This window comes from Kogia breviceps, chromosome 1, assembly GCF_026419965.1.
Source record: "Kogia breviceps isolate mKogBre1 chromosome 1, mKogBre1 haplotype 1, whole genome shotgun sequence".
In the NCBI taxonomy this organism is placed as follows: domain Eukaryota; kingdom Metazoa; phylum Chordata; class Mammalia; order Artiodactyla; family Physeteridae; genus Kogia; species Kogia breviceps.
The window spans coordinates 27,913,385-27,931,138 of record NC_081310.1 but is presented as its reverse complement, the minus strand read 5'-3'; the positions used below and the strand labels follow the sequence as shown (position 1 = coordinate 27,931,138).

At 34.2% G+C, this 17,754-nt stretch overlaps 1 protein-coding gene across 1 annotated transcript in view; it reads right to left on the bottom strand.

The window, feature by feature from the left end:
- Positions 1-17,754, bottom strand: part of HMCN1 (hemicentin 1) — a 517,679-nt gene that overhangs the window by 314,007 nt on the left and 185,918 nt on the right. The window contains exons 5-6 of the mRNA XM_059076723.2: positions 8,291-8,462; positions 6,410-6,516 (exon numbers count right to left, since the gene is read on the bottom strand). Of these exons, the coding sequence (XP_058932706.1) occupies positions 6,410-6,516; positions 8,291-8,462 (279 nt within the window). The remainder of the gene's footprint in view (positions 1-6,409; positions 6,517-8,290; positions 8,463-17,754) is intronic.

Genomic DNA, 17,754 nt, shown 5'->3' with positions numbered 1-17,754 from the left:
GCTTGGAGCATAATGGTTCCAAACATAACAGGAAATTTTCTAGGCACTAGACACTGAACTGGGTTTGTATTGGCTTGAAATTCTGAGAGTTGTATTTTAAAGAGTATATTTATTCATACAATTTATAAAGGTTCATAATGAGCTACACTACTATCCTGAGTTAGAATGTCATATTGATCAAGTTGCAGAAGAATCTGAATCAGGAATACAGAGGCTGCTGTAGTATGAGCAGACCTGAGGCAAAGATGAGGTTAGACTAGATACCTACTGGCATTCTATAATTGTAAATAGGTAGCCATGATCCACAAAGCAGTAAGAGGAAAGAAGGAGCAGAGTGGACCAGAGTGTAGGCTTCTGAATTGGAGTGAGTCTATGAGGAATGAAAAAGCAGAACAGGCTGAAGTGCCATGAAGCAAGCACCATGGAGAGCTCCAGGGAAAATTCGTTGCTCCTCTGATACCTTCCTGGTCAGTTCTATTGCAGGTGGATCTACTTTTAGTTTAAGGATAAAGGCTTATTAAATATTGAAAGCCCTCTCTACATTGAAAGTCCCTGAAGTCAATAATTATATCATAATATATCACCTATAAAATCTTACTCAATAGGCACTTAATACATGTAGGTTTAATAAATGATACTAAAGTCATCCAAATGCTTAATGTTGGCACTTATCCTTATATTCCCTTAGGATCAACTAAGAGTCATCAAGAATTCATTGAATTTTTCTAGACACATTATGCTAAGTGTGTTCACACATTATCTTATAAAATCCTGTTACATCCAAAAATGATTTTATAGCACCATAAAGAAACTGGGGCTCAAAGAAATGATTACTTGCTTAGGTTTAGACAGGAAGTTACATGGCAATTACTCCAAGCTCAATACTCTTTCTAGGTCTATGCACAGAATTTTAGGATAACGTAATCTCTGAGTTGATTTGGACGCTATGGCATAGAAAACAATAATACCACCCAACTATTCACTTGCCATTCTAAATTTCTAAATACATTCTCATTTAGGAGGGGTCAGGTGAGTGGAGTGTTGGTATAATTCTCTCTGAAAAGAGAAAGCCCTAATTTGGGGTATTTGCCAACTTCTGTGATGTAAATACTACCACAGTGGCTGACTTCAAGCTCTCACCAGGATGTCACTGAACACACAGCTGGGAAGAGAAAGTGCATAACTGACTCTCCACGAGCCATTTATGAACCAGCTCCAGCAGACCATTAGGCCATGACAATAGTTCTGGCCAATGGGTTATAAAGGAAGTAAAGCGTGTCTGTCACTCACAAAAAATTCTCATCAGAGGAGTGACACAATCCCTTCCTTTTTTCTATTCAATGCACATTGTCGAGTCTTTTCCCCACTAAGAGAAGCCACATGTTCAAAATATGATGGTGCCTCCATCAGCTTGGGTTCTTGAGTAACTATGTGAAGTAGAACACCTGTCAGCACTCACAGGACATGTGACATTAGTGAGGAATGAACTTTCTTGTATTAAGCCGGGAAAATTCCTCCTGGTACTAAATGTGAGGCGTGCCCTGTTATAAACTGAATTAAAGTGTGACTGATAGAGCTGGCTTTAACTTCTCTCTCCTAAGGAGTTTCAGTGTTTTATAAAAATAATAAATAAGCCAAGTAAAAAAAATAAAACCTTTATGTGTATCTGAATTGATAGAAAATATAGATACAATTTACACACATTCAGGAGAATAAGAATAACAGATTTTAACTAATTTTACCAACATCTAAATTAATCATGACAATATTAAGTAGGTATTATTTTCCCCCATTTCTCTCAGACTTGGAGAGGTTTAGGTAATTTCTTCAAGGTCAAAAAGATACTAAGTAGTGTATCTTGAATTAAAATAGACATCCATCTCTTTTTAAAGTTTTTACTCTTATATGACATACTGTTCTTTACAAATTAAAGAATATTATGGTTTTAATCAAATATTTATTGAGAATCTACTGTGGGCTAGGCATTGTGCCAGCCATAAAGATATAGTAAAGCCAGTTAGGTTTAAGTACTATCATTTTATTAGGTATTATATGTTTAAAGAAATGTGATACAAAGAGAGAAGTGTACCCAAAACAAAGAGTAAATTCTGTATATGTTCACACACACCTCTACACATTTATACAAAAACACAAGAGTACAGATATGTCTTTAAAGGAAACATTCTATCTGGTTGACAATCTGATATTGGCAGACCAAAATAACTGGAAAATATTCCAGGAAAAAAATCTACGATACAGCATTCCATTGACCCTAAACATTGAATTAATGCCATATCTAATCCATTTAAATAACCCACCTGGTATAGTCTGAAGGCTTATTCAAAAGAGGCACCAGGTGAGAATAACTGGAGGCCAGTATAATATTCTACTTGTGCAGCCCTTTGTAGACTTAGCAAGTTTGTGTCTCTTGAGTATGATTTCTAAAATATCCTTATCCTAGAGAAAATGCATTAGTAGGCTCTGGCAACCAAAATAACTATCTACAAACAGAATATTTCTACTAGTCTCAGAATCTCAATATAATCATGTGGTTGGGTACATTCCCTTCTCTACTTAGGAGATTATATAAGGACAGTTTATCCAAATTTACTTAATGGAAACACTCCAGGGCATGTGCTAAATTACATGATCACATTGATAATCCTACACTAATAGAAACAGTCTGTACCACCTAAACCTAATGGGTACTGACAGTTATTTAATGTCTTTGCAGGAAGTTTCCCTTCAACAGCAGAGCACACAGTTTGGCCTGAGAGTTTCCATGGTTATGTTCAAATACTCTATATACAGATACAGCTGCCCGAATGGAAAATTTATATTTTTTCTCAGAAATTAGATTCAGGATTTGTAGCTTCCCTACAAATGAAAATTTAGGGGCATAAAACAACTTTCTCTTTTGTTTTTAATAATACTTGCAGTTCATTTCAGTGACTTCTTTTTGGCATGTCTTCCCCTGCATCCGAGGCAACCTAAAACATCCGAGTCATTTATATGAATTGTATTGATGAGTTGACTCATTGTCTATGTTTAGTGAAAATGTCCTAATAAATCACAGAAAAGAAATTACCAGGGTTTCAGAGGAAAACCACGAAAGAAAAGAAATCGCCACTCTTATAGCATTTCAAATCATGGACATAATAAAGCATTCTGTGTCAGTATATCAACTGTGGGTGAACTAAACCAATGCTTCTGCCTGCTTCCCTGAGTATCATCAGAATAAGTGTATTAATTTTTATTCATGAATATTTATACAGTTCTTTCCCAGGCACTATGGCATATATTGGTGACAAAGTCTGGTCTATAGCAAAATTGGAGGACAAAATCTGTACAGAAATAAATATGACATAAAGGGGAAAAATAATGCAAAAGGGAGGTGCAGAAAAATTGCAATAGAAAGCCAGAGGGAAAAGAGAATGTTCTGGATGAAAAAAGTCAGAAAATTCTTGATGAAAGTGTTGCCATTTGAGCTGAGCATTAGTGGGTAGTTATCAGACATAAAGTAAGAAGAGAAGAGCATTCTAGAAAGAAGCAACAGCTTGAGACAGAACATGGACCATGAGAATGTGGTAAGAGAGAGGGTGAGAAACACTGCAAAAGCATATTAGATTAGAGTGGAAAGGCACGTGATAGAAGATAACCAGAAAGATTGGTTGAGGCTCAATTAGGTGGTCCTTGAATACTCGTCTAAGGTCAATTGAGAGATAGGCTGTCCTCCATACTTGAGATTAAAACTGTTATGTGAAACATTCAAAAAGCCATTATTAATTCCATTGATAGAGGAGACACTTTCCAGATAGCAGAGTGCACAGGAGACAGCATCAGGGATGTGCTATCTTATCTCAGACATTTCTCTGCTTGAGAAAGCACATGTGTAAAACGTTATCATTCATAAGCCACCCAAAAGGGAGATCCAAAGTCAACAGCCATATTTATGTCAGTAGATTCTGCTCAGTTTCCTTTGCACCAACACAATACATTATTTTGGCATTTCGTTTAGGAGCAAAATAAGTTTATTATCTTTACTTGCACTGTAATGCTTATCCTTTGTTTAGTTACCACGAATTGTACTCTAGAAATTGTGTAACATCAGGACCAGAAGCTTTTTTGGTGATGACTAGATATAAATTTAAGGTAATATGATCATAGATACTGTGTCTGTTTATTGTTTTCGTAATTATAGGAGACCGAGCTTAGAAACTTGTCTACAGTGTTCCCACCATCTTACCGTCTCTCTCCTCACTCACAGACTAATCCTCAGTGCTTCTCTGTTCTAATTATCAGTTAAGATGTACTCAGTGTCCATTAAGTATCATGGAACATGGCCAAAAGCAGACACTCAGTAAATGTTTACTGAATGGATGACTGAATGAATAGGTGTGTTAGGCACAAGGAAAAACATCAGACATGTAAAATATCCCTCTTCTAGGCAAGAGTTTTACTAGAGGAAATACCACTGCTAGCAATCCAAATCACCTGCAAAATGGATTCAAATGCTTCACAGTAAGTTGCTAATAATATGGAAGAGTGGCATCACTTGTACATATTTCAAAATCAATGATAAACAACTTAATGTCACTATTCAGAGAGCAAGAATGAATTACCTTTGTGAACTTGCTAGCTTAGGACACTGCTGGCTTAGGTCATGCTTAAATTAAAGTGTTTGAGGGGTAAAGAGACTCAGAACTTCTTATACTCCTTCTTACTGTGGTCAGAGAAAGTCAGACTCAATCTAGCCATATTTTGGGCAAGTTGGTCAAAATAACCATAACATCAAATTTGGCCACATTTATTTAAAATATAACAGCAAAACACTTCATTGTTGACAATCTAATGCACTCAATAAATATTGAGCAACTACTTTGTGCAAGGAACTGGGTGACTAAAACAGGCAGATGGGACCATTTCTGATCTATTCAATAAAAAATTACTAATTTTATTTTACATTGCCTTTTTACTTACACCCTTATCCCATATCATCCATGTTTAAAAATCCACATTCCAGTTTCTATTTTCCTTATAAGGCTGAGAGTTCTGAGAATAAAAAATGGATATTCTAGGATTTAAATGGAGTTACAATGAAAACTTTCATTCTTTAAATTGGTAAAGTTAATGTAAGTATTCCTTAAAAAAATAAACTGGCATGCAAAAATGGCACCTCGAATCTCTACAATGTAACACCTCTGCATACTTTCACAGAAGCTAAATAATTTGAACTATGAACCCACTGATCCCATTTTTTTAGGTAGGGGAGCTGAGACAATGAAAGAGTAAATGATGTAAGGGGTATACCCTTCATTTGAATTGTCCCAGAGGATACTAGAGTAAGTTGTTCATTTGGGAGGTATGACGGATGCTAATAAGCAAAGAGAAGGTAACACAGGAAAAAGAATGCAGCCCATAAAGGGTGTGCTTTTAAGCTTGCTCTCACTATAGACAACTGGAGCTTATTCCTGCAGGGGCTGAAAGCTGCTTTTGAGGGGCTTCATCCTCCAGAAGAACAGCCTTCTCCTGTTCAGGTTAAGAAAAAAAAGCCTCTCAGACACAGAAATACGGGTACCTGAGTTGGAAATAGGCCAGAGAACACTGAAAACTTTGAGAAATATGGGCAAGCCACTCAGACCGTGTACTAGAGTGGGTCCCACATATAATGTGCAACAGAACTAGATCTCAGATTTACGGCATCCTGAATTTTGAGGGTATGTTCTTTCCTCCATACTGCCAAAATACAGTGCTTTCTTAGAGTGAATATATACTACTTAATGTAATTCTAGGATACAAATACCATAGTGTGTTAAAGTACACAATGAATGTACATCCACCAAATACCAATAACCAGCAGTGCTCGAGAGCTTATTTTGTAGCAGGAACTATGCGAAATACTTCATTTGTACCATCTTAATTTTATTCTCAGCACAATTCTATGAAGGAAAGGACTATTATTGCCATCCTAACATTACAGAGGTGGAAAGCAAGGCACAGAGAAGTTATAGTTCTGACGTAATGCAGCTTTTAAGTGGCGGTGTTGAGATTCAAACCCAGGGCAGTTCCATACTGGGGCCTATGCCCCAACCATCATTCTCTACTGGCTCCATCTCTGATTGTTTTGGAAGCAGACAGTGGCTAACACAATCAATCTGCAGATTTGATGATAGGAAAACTATCCAAGAATTTTAAGTCTATTTATAGTGGTATTGATACCTTTCGTGGTCATCAAAACTTAACACTATCAATTGATGTGATCAAGACATCTCCTACAAACGCACCATGTTTATTGCTTTTTAGTAAAAGCGTTCTCTATGATTGCTAGAGAAGATATAAATAAACTATTGTATACACTCTATAAAACATGCCAACACCAAAATAAAATAACAAATAGACTATAAAATACCTTCACTGTCCATATTCCAGCCTCTGGCTCTTTAACATTCACCACCTTGGCAGAGTTATGAATATTTAATAGCTCATTCAGGCCAAATCCCTTTTTTATCAGCTTCCCTGAAAGACAGACATAATGGTAACAGTCATAATCTTTCTTTCATCTATGTATATTAGCTGTATACATTTCCAGTACAAATTACCTGATGGACATTTGTGCCTCTAGCTCAAAACATTATTTTATTTATATCTAAAATATACTCAACTTTAGCATTTCTGGACATTGGAATTGAAGTAACAGATTCCTATTTGCTATGCTGATTTGATCGTATAAAGAGAGTAACAAATGACAGGCTGTAATCATATTTCCAAAGCCAGCCTAGGTAACTATTATGGCTACCAAGAAGTTATGTGCAGTCCCCAGAGACATTTACACTTAATAGATGGCAAAAACAGTAAAACAGAATAAATGTCTTTTTGAAGATCACTCAAGGTATTACTAACATAAGAGCCCTGGGCATATCTTTGCATAAAGTATAAAACTTCAGTTTTCCACAAAGCACAGCTTGAAGGCTTTTACTTGTCACAGGAATAGTTAAAGGAGGCAGTGTAATAAAGTAGCATGATAGGTGGAACTTAGGAAGAAAAGCAAATTTGGAATTAAGCCATAGTTTACTTATTCACTTCTCTCTTGGCTCTCCTATGGACTACTTCTGCAGTTATATAAACAAATTAATTATAAGAATTCTATGTTTGCATCAAAAGCTTTACAATCACTGTAAATGACTTTTAAAATATCAGTATCAATGACTTTTTAAAGTAGCAGAAACTTAATGCAATGATTACAGGTACTTTTAAGTATCCAGATAATGAAAAACACAAATCTTTCCTGGATAGGTAGCATGGATGGTATTAGAAGAATGCTCCCTAAAAAGACAAATCCATTTCTAAAGACAAATCCATTTTTAAGACCAAACCTGCAGAAGTCTTGAAAAACAGATTTTGCTTCCTTGTAAATTTCAATTTGATTGTTAGTGTGGATGAAACCTTTGAGGACAATTTCGTACGCTATTTTCTTTAAGGTATTAGTTATTTTCTAAGACTCAAATAAGTAAGAAAGGTAGTTACTCCCTCCCCATTTATAAATATTCACAAATAGGTAAAAAAAATGTAGCACATATTAAAGCTACAATGGGAATAAAAATATTTTGCAAACATCAATAGGTTTAAAAAAAGTTTCTAAATGCAAATATTAAGAAAAATGAGGTTTCTGTTTTTATTAGATTACTATTCAACATTAAGTCTTATTGTAATATTCAATCGGCAATGGAATCAAGCCAAAACTTAGGGTTATACTATACAATTATTGAGGAAGCAAAGTAAATTAAAACATCATTCTAATGAGAACATGAATTTGTTTTTTAATGACTGTCTCCTATAAAATTAAAATTTATCAAGAAAATGATACAGTAAAAAAATTAATCAGTGGTTTTAAGAGGAGTTTTTCCATGTGATTCACTTAAAAATAACATAAAATACTGAACTGTACAGAATAAGTTATTGTGAAGTATTTCCCCACATAAAGATGAGGAAAACATGATTTCAGGTTCAATTAAAATATTTTTTCTTTTGGATACTTTACCTACAATTAAGTTAGTACATGTGATCTGTTTAAATTATTAGGAGTTTTAACTTTTTGAATCTCATGTTAAGTCAACAATACTTATGACTAAAAACATTCAGTTTTAATTTTTAAACATCTTCCCTAATCACTTTTGAATTTATTGAATTTATTCATAAAGTTAGCATTAATTTGAACAAGTAAGTGTACAAAAAAATCTTTTACCTTTCATGGTTTTTCTATTTTATTATATGAATGTCCCATATATCTCACCTAAAGGATTGCGAACTTCAATCACTGGAGAAGGGCCACTCAGAGACACAGTAACCTCTTTTAGACTGGGATCAAAAGGAATTTTCCAAGTGTTTACAGCCTGTTCCAAATGATCTGTTGATAAGAGGTGAACTTTGGAAGCCTGCACTGCTTCCTCTACCCATTTTAACACCTATAAGAGAAAAAAAGAAGCGTGAGTAATATCAAAACATTTACAGCTTTATACTACCTCGAATTCCTGGTGCAGTAGTTGACTTTGCTTAATTACAGGACTCCATCACTTTCTGTACTGGTGTGAGGTTTATTTCCATCACAGTGAAAACAAATCCTCAGAATGGGAGAAAATATTCGCACATCATAAGACCAACAAGGGATTATTCTCCAAAATTTACAAACAGCTCATGCAGCTCAATATCAAAAAAACAAACAACCCAATGGAAAAATGGGCAGAAGACCTAAATAGACATTTCTCCAAAGAAGACATACAGATGGCCAAGAGGCACATGAAAACATGCTCAACATTGCTAATTATTAAAGAAATGCAAATCTAAACTACAATAAGATATCACCTCACACCAGTCAGAATGGCCATCATCAAAAAACCTACAATTAATGCTGCAGAGGGTGTGGAGCAAGGGAACTGTCCTACACTGTTGGTGGGAATGTAAATTGGTAGAGCCACTATGGAGAACACTATGGAGATATATATACAATGGAATACTACTCAGATGTGGTATATATACAATGGAATACTACTCAGCCATAAAAAAGAATGAAATAATGCCATTTGCAGCAACATGGATAGACATGGAGATTATCATACTAAGTGAAGGAAGTCAGACAGAGAAAGACAAATATCATATGATATTGCTTATATGCGGAATCTAAAAAAATGATACAGGCAGATTATCAACTTTTAAGAAATAAATTTTAAGGAGGTATGGGAGGAAGGAATACATTTTATAAAACGTTACAAGGAAGCTCATGACTGACCTTTGAAAAGTAGGAGTTTTAAGTATGCTGTTAAAAATCTGTAAGGAACAGTTAAGAAAATTATCAGACTGTAAGAGAAATGTGTGAGCTTGCCAAACAAGGATTTCAGTGTAGATTTTGTCTTTATCAAATGAAGTTAAAGAAACAAGTTATAGTTAAAGTTTGAATGGAAGAGGCTGCCATTGTTGTTCCACATCTGTTTGTTGCTGTTTGCATTCCTTTATTGAGCCTACATCTTCATAATCTTTTTGGCAGGTATATGTTGCACACTTGTTTCATGCTCAAGACAGGATCAGAGAGCATGGATACTGACAGGTGATTTGTCTGTTTTCTTCTTTTTCCGTGACTGTATCTACTGCCTCATCTTGATTTACAAGCAAAACCTAGAAAACCTACAAAAATAAGTGTTTTGTGGTTTATCTAGGAATAATACAGAAAATACTGCTGTTATTTTTGCTGAAGAAAATAAATTTTGTATAGTTTATTTCAACCTAAATAAAATGTGAATTTTGTTTAAAAATTGTTTTTAAAATGATACAAATTAACTTATTTACAAAACAGAAACAGACTCACAGACTTAGAGAATGAACTTGTGGTTACCAGGGGGGAAGGGGGTGGGGGAGGGATAGATTGGGAGTTTGGGACTGACATGTACACACTGCTGTATTAAAAAAAAGAAAAAAAAAAGACAAACTTTCCCTACATCCACTTATTACAGTAGGTTCAGAATAAAATGCTAGTTTAACTCATGCACAAATTTCAATTTTTATATCTTGGAATAATATATTCAAAATGAGATTACAGTGTCCAAAAACCAGTTGCGCAGAGATATTACATGCAGAGGTATTACAGACAGTTCTATTTCTCAAGAGAAATGAAAAGAACCTATAAAAAAACATGGTAATGGCGATACTGAGATTCTTTTTCCCTCCATTCTTTCTTTCTGGACTTCTTTCAAGGTCCAATTTATAAAAGATAATTAGCAAATTATCAAATCCAATTCACTATATTGGGTACTGAATTATTGTAATAGAGTATACTATAATTATATATTGTATATTATAATATATATTGTAGTATATTAATTATTGAAAAATAATTGCCATGCCAGCAAAATATTCATTTTTATGATAAAATAAATAAGTAAAAAATAATGGGAAAAGTAACCACTGTATTTTTTTTAAATGGAAAAATATTTCACCACCAATTTAAGTGGTGTGTCCTTGAAAACTAGGCTTTGGGAAAATATTAAGAAACTGGATTATAATAGGGTATTAATGACTCACTGTGAACAAGTAAATCTTCCAGTCCACAGAAATGTTCTGCAACAGCAAACACAATTCCTCATTAAACAAACAGGTCATGACTGGACAGGTACTGCTTAGTTAAACTTACTAGAATTACTTCTAAATCATACTAAGCTTTAATCCATCTCAGATCTTTCTCTGGTTCACATATCCTTTAAGACTATATCCCGTCATAACAATTTCCCTTGTAATTATGCATAAACCACTAATCAGTGCTGGATATTAAGGTACAGCCAAGCTACTCAAAATAAACAAAAACATATTTGAAATTTCAATAGTAGTAGCCACAAATCAATGAATCAAACAAGTATTGTGCAATAACTTAATTCTCTGTAAAAAGGATCCCCCCATTTTCTTTTTCTGTCCTCAAGGATGAGGAAAGTGGCTAAGACATATTATCATAAAATTAACAGTGTAAGGCAATTATGTTCATTCATTAAATAAAGGCTTATTGTTCAAAGTACTCTTCCAAGTACTGAGTGTTGATGAACATATTTTTAGTCAATATTTAGTAATCGCACTTCTTCTCTGAACTAGTATCTTTTTGCATTATTTTGTAGTCTGCATTATTCGTTTTTAATAAATCTTCTTACCTTTCCTCCAAGGTCAAGAACCACAGCTCTTTTATCATTGTATACCCTGAACCAAGCGACCTGCTCTACACATAATAAAGGTGGGATATGTACTAATGTCCCTGAAGTTGGTCATAATGATGATAATGACGATGTCTTCTTAAATAAAAGACTGTTATGGGAATTCATGAAACAGGGAGCCCTTGTTGAAATAATGTATGTAAGGTGCCCATCACCGTACTTGCCACATAGTGGATATTCAGATGTTTTCCTCCATCTCCAACTAAATTCCCTTCTCTTCCCCTAACTGAATGACTTCATGGGCAAAGTGAAAACACTTACCCATGAAAGTCAGATAAGATTTCTGTAAATGAAAAAGAGACACAAAGTCATTCCAGGTAGAATAGAAGTTCTGAAGAAACACAGAGAGACAGTAGTACTCATATATGTTAAGGACATGAGTGCATCCAACTGGCTACAGTTAAGTGCTCAGAAAATGGAGAAGCGGAAGATGAGGTTGGAAGGTTGTGTCAGGGGCACTCTATGTATGGTCACAAAGTCAAGCTATGATAATCGGATTTTATCCTAAAGACCCAAATGAAAAATTCCGAAGGACTTTATGCAGAGGAGTAATACATTGAATGTGGTATTTTACAAAGAAACACCTGTAGTGGTATCATCAACTAACTGAGCACAAAAAACAAATCTATTACCGTTAATTACTCCATAAATCAAATGATATATTTCCTCATAGTATAACCTTATAAAGCACCTGGAATTTTATGTATGAAATAAAGCATGTATCAAGATAATTGTCTAAAGAAGCAGATGACATATTTTGAAAAATGGGTTCTGAGTGATCTATCATGCTTGAACAGAAATGTATGAATCATTCTGCTTATCAAATCTATCCATATGGCTATAGAAACCAGACTGATTATCACTAATATTTGACCTTAAATAGAATTCATGTTTTAATAATCAGAGTGTTGACATTCTTATGTCTTAAACATAGAATATGGCTGCAGAACTCAAGGAAATGCAAAGAACTGACTTATTGACTGAGAAAGCACTTGATAAATTCGACTGGGGATAAATAACTTTGTGGATAATGTCTGATTTAGAGACTAAACTAGGCAAAGGACAAGAGAAATCAGATAAATAGAACATTTGTTTTAAGGACAAGGCACAAAATGTGGCCATAAATAATTCTCAGTGAAAGGGAAGAAAAGAATTAGAAAACAAGGATAGTATAGAATCTCAAGTTCAACAATGAAATGCAGTAGTGTTAAGTAGAAAAAAAAGTGAAATTGATTTTTTATACACCTTTACTTAAATGTATAGTGTATTCTGGGTGACTCCTCAAATATACCTCTCCTTCAAACCCAATGTATAAAGGTTATGATATATCACTGGAAATCTATCCTGTTGTCTGTTAGTTATGGATGGAAAGCACTAAGTTCTAGGCATTCTTATGAAAATGGAAAACTATTTAGTTGCATTTTCATAAGACAATTGTGTTTAAATGGTACGAAATATAAGCAGGCTTTTGGTTTATTCTTAATACTGTTTCCAATTCATCAACATTTATGAGGCTTTCACAAAGGGATTACCACGTATCACGATACTACTTGTTGGGAAAGATACTCATGATACTTTTTTTATCCACTTACAGAAAAAAATTGAATTGAAAACAGATACAACTCACTTTGTTAGAAAATACAGATATTACCTACATGTAAGTAAAAGTAGATCCCTGCAAGCCACAGATCACCATAAGCGAGGTTTCTGGCCTCTCATGTTGCCACATATAAGAAAAAAAACAAAAACAAAAACTTTGTCTAACCATGAGAAATGTTCTCATGAGATTGGAAATGATCTTATACTGATATTATAATGACAAAAAGAAGTGAACTAGAATAATGTGAGATCCTTTGAATCAGTACCTTTTCACTAACATAAAAACTGTTTCAACCCACTAGGGAACCATTAATTGTACATTAAGTTTTAATGTAAAAATAGTCTCTCATGATTTGTAGCAGTTTAAACCTCAAAGGGCCTTTGAGAACATCTAACCCAGCTCTTTTATTTTATAAATGAGGGAAACTGATATTTGAAAGAGTTCTTGTACCTTTTAAACAACTAATCAGACTGATTCTGGCTCAGCAGTTATTTTTTACATAAGCCCCTTTGTTCCTGAATATGCTCTCTTAGTTTAAATATTTTGCATCCTATGTAATAATCAATACTTAAAAATAAGTTCATATTTCTATTCCACTTAGGAAGGAAATGCAAATATTATTGCAAAACACAAAACTGGCCTACATTATTATGTACTATGAAATACAATACATAGTATTAAGTAGAAATGGAAGTGAAATCAATTTTGCATACATCTTCAAGAACAGAATTTGAAGAAAACTTTGTTTGGAAGGATTTCTTTCTTTTTTCTTTTTAAAATCAATATATGGTTGATATGTAACATTACATTCATTTCAGGTACACAATATAATGATTCGATTCTGTACATATTGCAAAATGATCACCACGATAAATATAAATAACACCCATCACCACACAGTTACAATTTTTTTTCTCTTGTGATGAGAACTTTTAAGATTTACTAAGCATCATTCAAATATACAACACAATATTATTAACTATAGCTACCAGGCTGTACATTACATCCCCAGGACTTACTTATTTTATAACTAGAAGTCTGTACCTTTTGATCCCTTTACCCATTTCACCTACCCCACCAAACCCCTGCTTCTGGCAACCACCAATCTGTTCTTTGTATCTTATGAGTTCAGTTTTGTTTTTGTTTTAGATTCCACATATAAGTGAAATCATACGTTATTTGTCTTCTTTGGTCTGACATTTCACTTAGCATAATGCCCTCAAGGTCCATCCCTGCTGCCAAAAATGACAAGACTTCCTTCTTTTTGTGGCTGAATAATATCCCAGTATGTGTATGTATATATGCCACATTTTCTTCATCCATTCATCTGTAGGTGGGCACTTAGGTTGCATCTATGTCTTGGCTATTGTAAACAGTACTGCAATGAACACAGAATGAATATATTTTTTGAGTTAATGTTTTTATTTTATTCAGATAAATACCCAGAAGTGGAACTGCTTGATCATAAGATCATTTTTAATTTTGGGGATAACTTTCATACTGTTTTTCATAGTGGCTGTACCAATTTACATTCCCAGCAACAGTGCACAAGGGTTCCCTTTGCTCCATATCCTTACCATCACTTGTCATTTCTTGTCTTTTTGATAATAGCCATTCTAACCAGTGTGAGGTGATATATCACTGTGGTTTTGATTTGCAATTCTGTGATGATTAGTGATGTTGAACACCTTTTCATGTACTTGTTGGCCATTTGTATGTCTTCTTTGGAAAGATGGTTTTTCAGATCTTTTGCCTACTTTTTAATTAATTGTTTGGGTTTTTTTGCTATTGGGTTGTATGAGTTCTTTATGTTTTCAATATTAACCCCTTATCAAATATATGATTTGCAACTACTTTCTCCCATTCAATAGGATGCCTTTTCATTTTGTTGATGGTTCCCTTTACTGTGCAGAAGCCGTTTAGTTTGTTGTAGTCCCACTTATTTTCGCTTTTGTTGCCTTTGCTTTTAGTGTCAAATCCAAAAAATCATCACCAAGACCTATGTCAAGAAGCTTATCACTCATGTTTTCTTCTAGGAGTTTTATAGTTTCAGGTCTCACATTCTAGTTTTTAATCCATTTTGAGTTAGTTTTTGTGAATGGTGTAATATAATGGTCCAGTTTCACTGTTTTGCATGTAGCTCTCCAGTTCTCTCAACAGTATTTATTGAATAGACTTTCCTTTCCCCATTGTATATTCTTAGCTCCTTTGTCATAAATGAACTGACCATATATATGTGGTTTTATTTCTGGGCTCTATTCTGTTCCATTGATCTATCTGTCTATTTTTATGTCTATACCATAACTGTTTTGATTACTATAGCTTTGTAATATAGTTTGAAATCAGGCAACATGATGCCTCCAGCTTTGTTCTTTCTCAAGATTGTTTTGGCTATTTGGGGTCTTTTGTGGTTCCATACAGGCTTTATGACTGTTTGTTCTAGTTCTGTGGAAAATGCCGTTGGAATTTTGACAGGGATTGCATTGAATCTATAGATTGCTTTGGGTAGTATGGACATTTTAACAATATTAATTCTTCCAATCCATGAGTAGGGAATATCTTTCTATTTATTTGTAATTTATTTCATCAATGTCTTATAGTCTTTAGTATACAGCTTTCACCTCCTTGGTTAAAATTTTTTCTGAAGTATTTTAAGTATTAAGTATTTTATTTGTTTTGACACCATATGGATGTTTTTAATGTAAAAAATTATATCCAAATGAATTTCCCCAGAACAACTTTTGTCCTTTTGGTGGGAAAATGGAAATATGGTAAAGTGTTAGATACAACTTGTAATTATGCATATATCTGTATCTTTGTTGTTACTGCTGTTTATCATCTGTTATCTCTACTAAACTGTCCCATGAGACAGAACAGAAACTATGGATGACATGTTCACTACTATATCCCCTCAACCTAACACAATGTATGAGATATAGATATAGTAAATTCCTAATAAATATGTATGAGGAGGAGGGGAAAGAGGAAAGAGGGAGGAAAGAGAGAGAAATTGTATATCAGATCTTTACCCTCAGAGTTAAGAGTATGTGAAAAGGTAACATTTGGGCCCTGTGTTCATTTGTGACAAGCCCCCTCTCAGCACTAAATTTTCAACACTGAGCTGAATAGGGTAAGAACTTGCAGGTGTGGCCTTAAATGTGAGTATCAGGCTCTAATTAGTTTTGATTTATTTGGTTAGCTAACTTGGGACTTAAAAATGCAATGGAGATATCTCTAGAATTAAGTCCATTTTTAAAAAAATGCCAGTGTATGCTTTTCAGTAGCACTGGATGAAGATTTTTCAAGCTCAGTAGTGGTAGAAAGTTGTTCAGTAAATGAATGCAACAAAGCAAAAGTAGTTTAAAAGGCTGGGTTAGGCATAGGCATAAACGCACCCACCTAATAATCAGAGCCTACCCAGAAAACCATTCATGTAATATTACTATTAATAATAAAAGCACTTTTATAGTGTTTATTACATACCAGATACTTTTAAGAGCTTTACAGCGATCTTCACAATAGCTCTTCGACATAGGAATGGTTATCTCCATCTTACATATGGAAAAACTAAGGCACATTCTCGAAGTTCATAAGTCACACAACTAGGAAGAAGGCAGGGCTGGCCTTTTGATTTCAATAATCCTGTTTATTTTCTAAACTTACCATAAGGAAAAATCACAGTTTTCAAGAGTGAATCAGAAATAATAGCTAGTGAAAAAAATCAATGCAGGTGTTTTAAATGAGAAGTGGCTTGCAAAACAGTGATTTGATTATCTGTATATTATTATCACTACTTGAACAGCAAATTGTCAAGAATTAACTTATATAAAAACATTAAAGCCTTTAAATCTATATTGAATTTGATGTGAGAATGACTTACTACATTTCCAAGACAACCATTTTGTGGTAAACTCTACATGATAGCAGAGGCAGGTTTCACTCCACTCTGATCTGGCTAAGAGAGAGAGAGACACTCCTCTGGGTAACCAGGAGATCCTTTCCCCCCAGGTTCAAGTTCATTTCTACCCTGCAGTATAGCACAGAACCCATAATTCAGAATCTGCATAGAAGTCCCTAAGCATTTATTGAGCATCTACTGAATATAAAGGATAGTATATGATATTATAGAGACTACCAAAGAAACAGAAACACACTCCCTGCCTTATAAGACATGACAATCTAGTTGGAGAAATGAGACAAAGAAAATAAAAACAAATTAACTAGCTCTTACCTTCAAGTAATAAATTTAAAAGATCAGATTTATAGTCTCAATTTTATATTATAAATGACCAATTTATAGTCCTAAACTGTGATGCACTTTCCTACTCAAAAATTTTAATGATTCCCTGTTACATTCAGAATGAAGCCCAAGCCAGCAGGCTGGCAATGGGAGTAGTCTACCCTGGATGCAGATAATAAAGGGGTGCACTGTCTGTGGAAAATTTTAAAACAACAAAAAACAGACTAAAAGTTGCTCTGCTTTCTAATAACTTCATGTCCCAGTAATCCTAACCAATTCCCCCTTAAAAAAATTGTTTGTGTAAAGTCTAACCAACTGCTGTTATTACCGTTGAGTTTTAATAATACATGTAAGCTTCAAATTGGCACATTTTTATTACTTTCCCTTTAAGAAACATCATATTCTGCACAGACATTAATTCAGAGAACTCCCAGTTATATATCACGTACATGGTCATGTTAACTCTGTTACTCACTTTCATTTCAAGAGTATATGTAGTACTGTGATCCTACATTTTCCTGTATTTAGACAGATCCAAGCTATACCTTCATAGCTCAGGAGTTACATGATATGACATGTGTTAAAAGGATCACTCTAGGCTCTGTGTTGAAATTAGACTGTAGGGGATGAAAGGTCAGAAGCAAGGAGATCAGATATAAAGCCACCACATT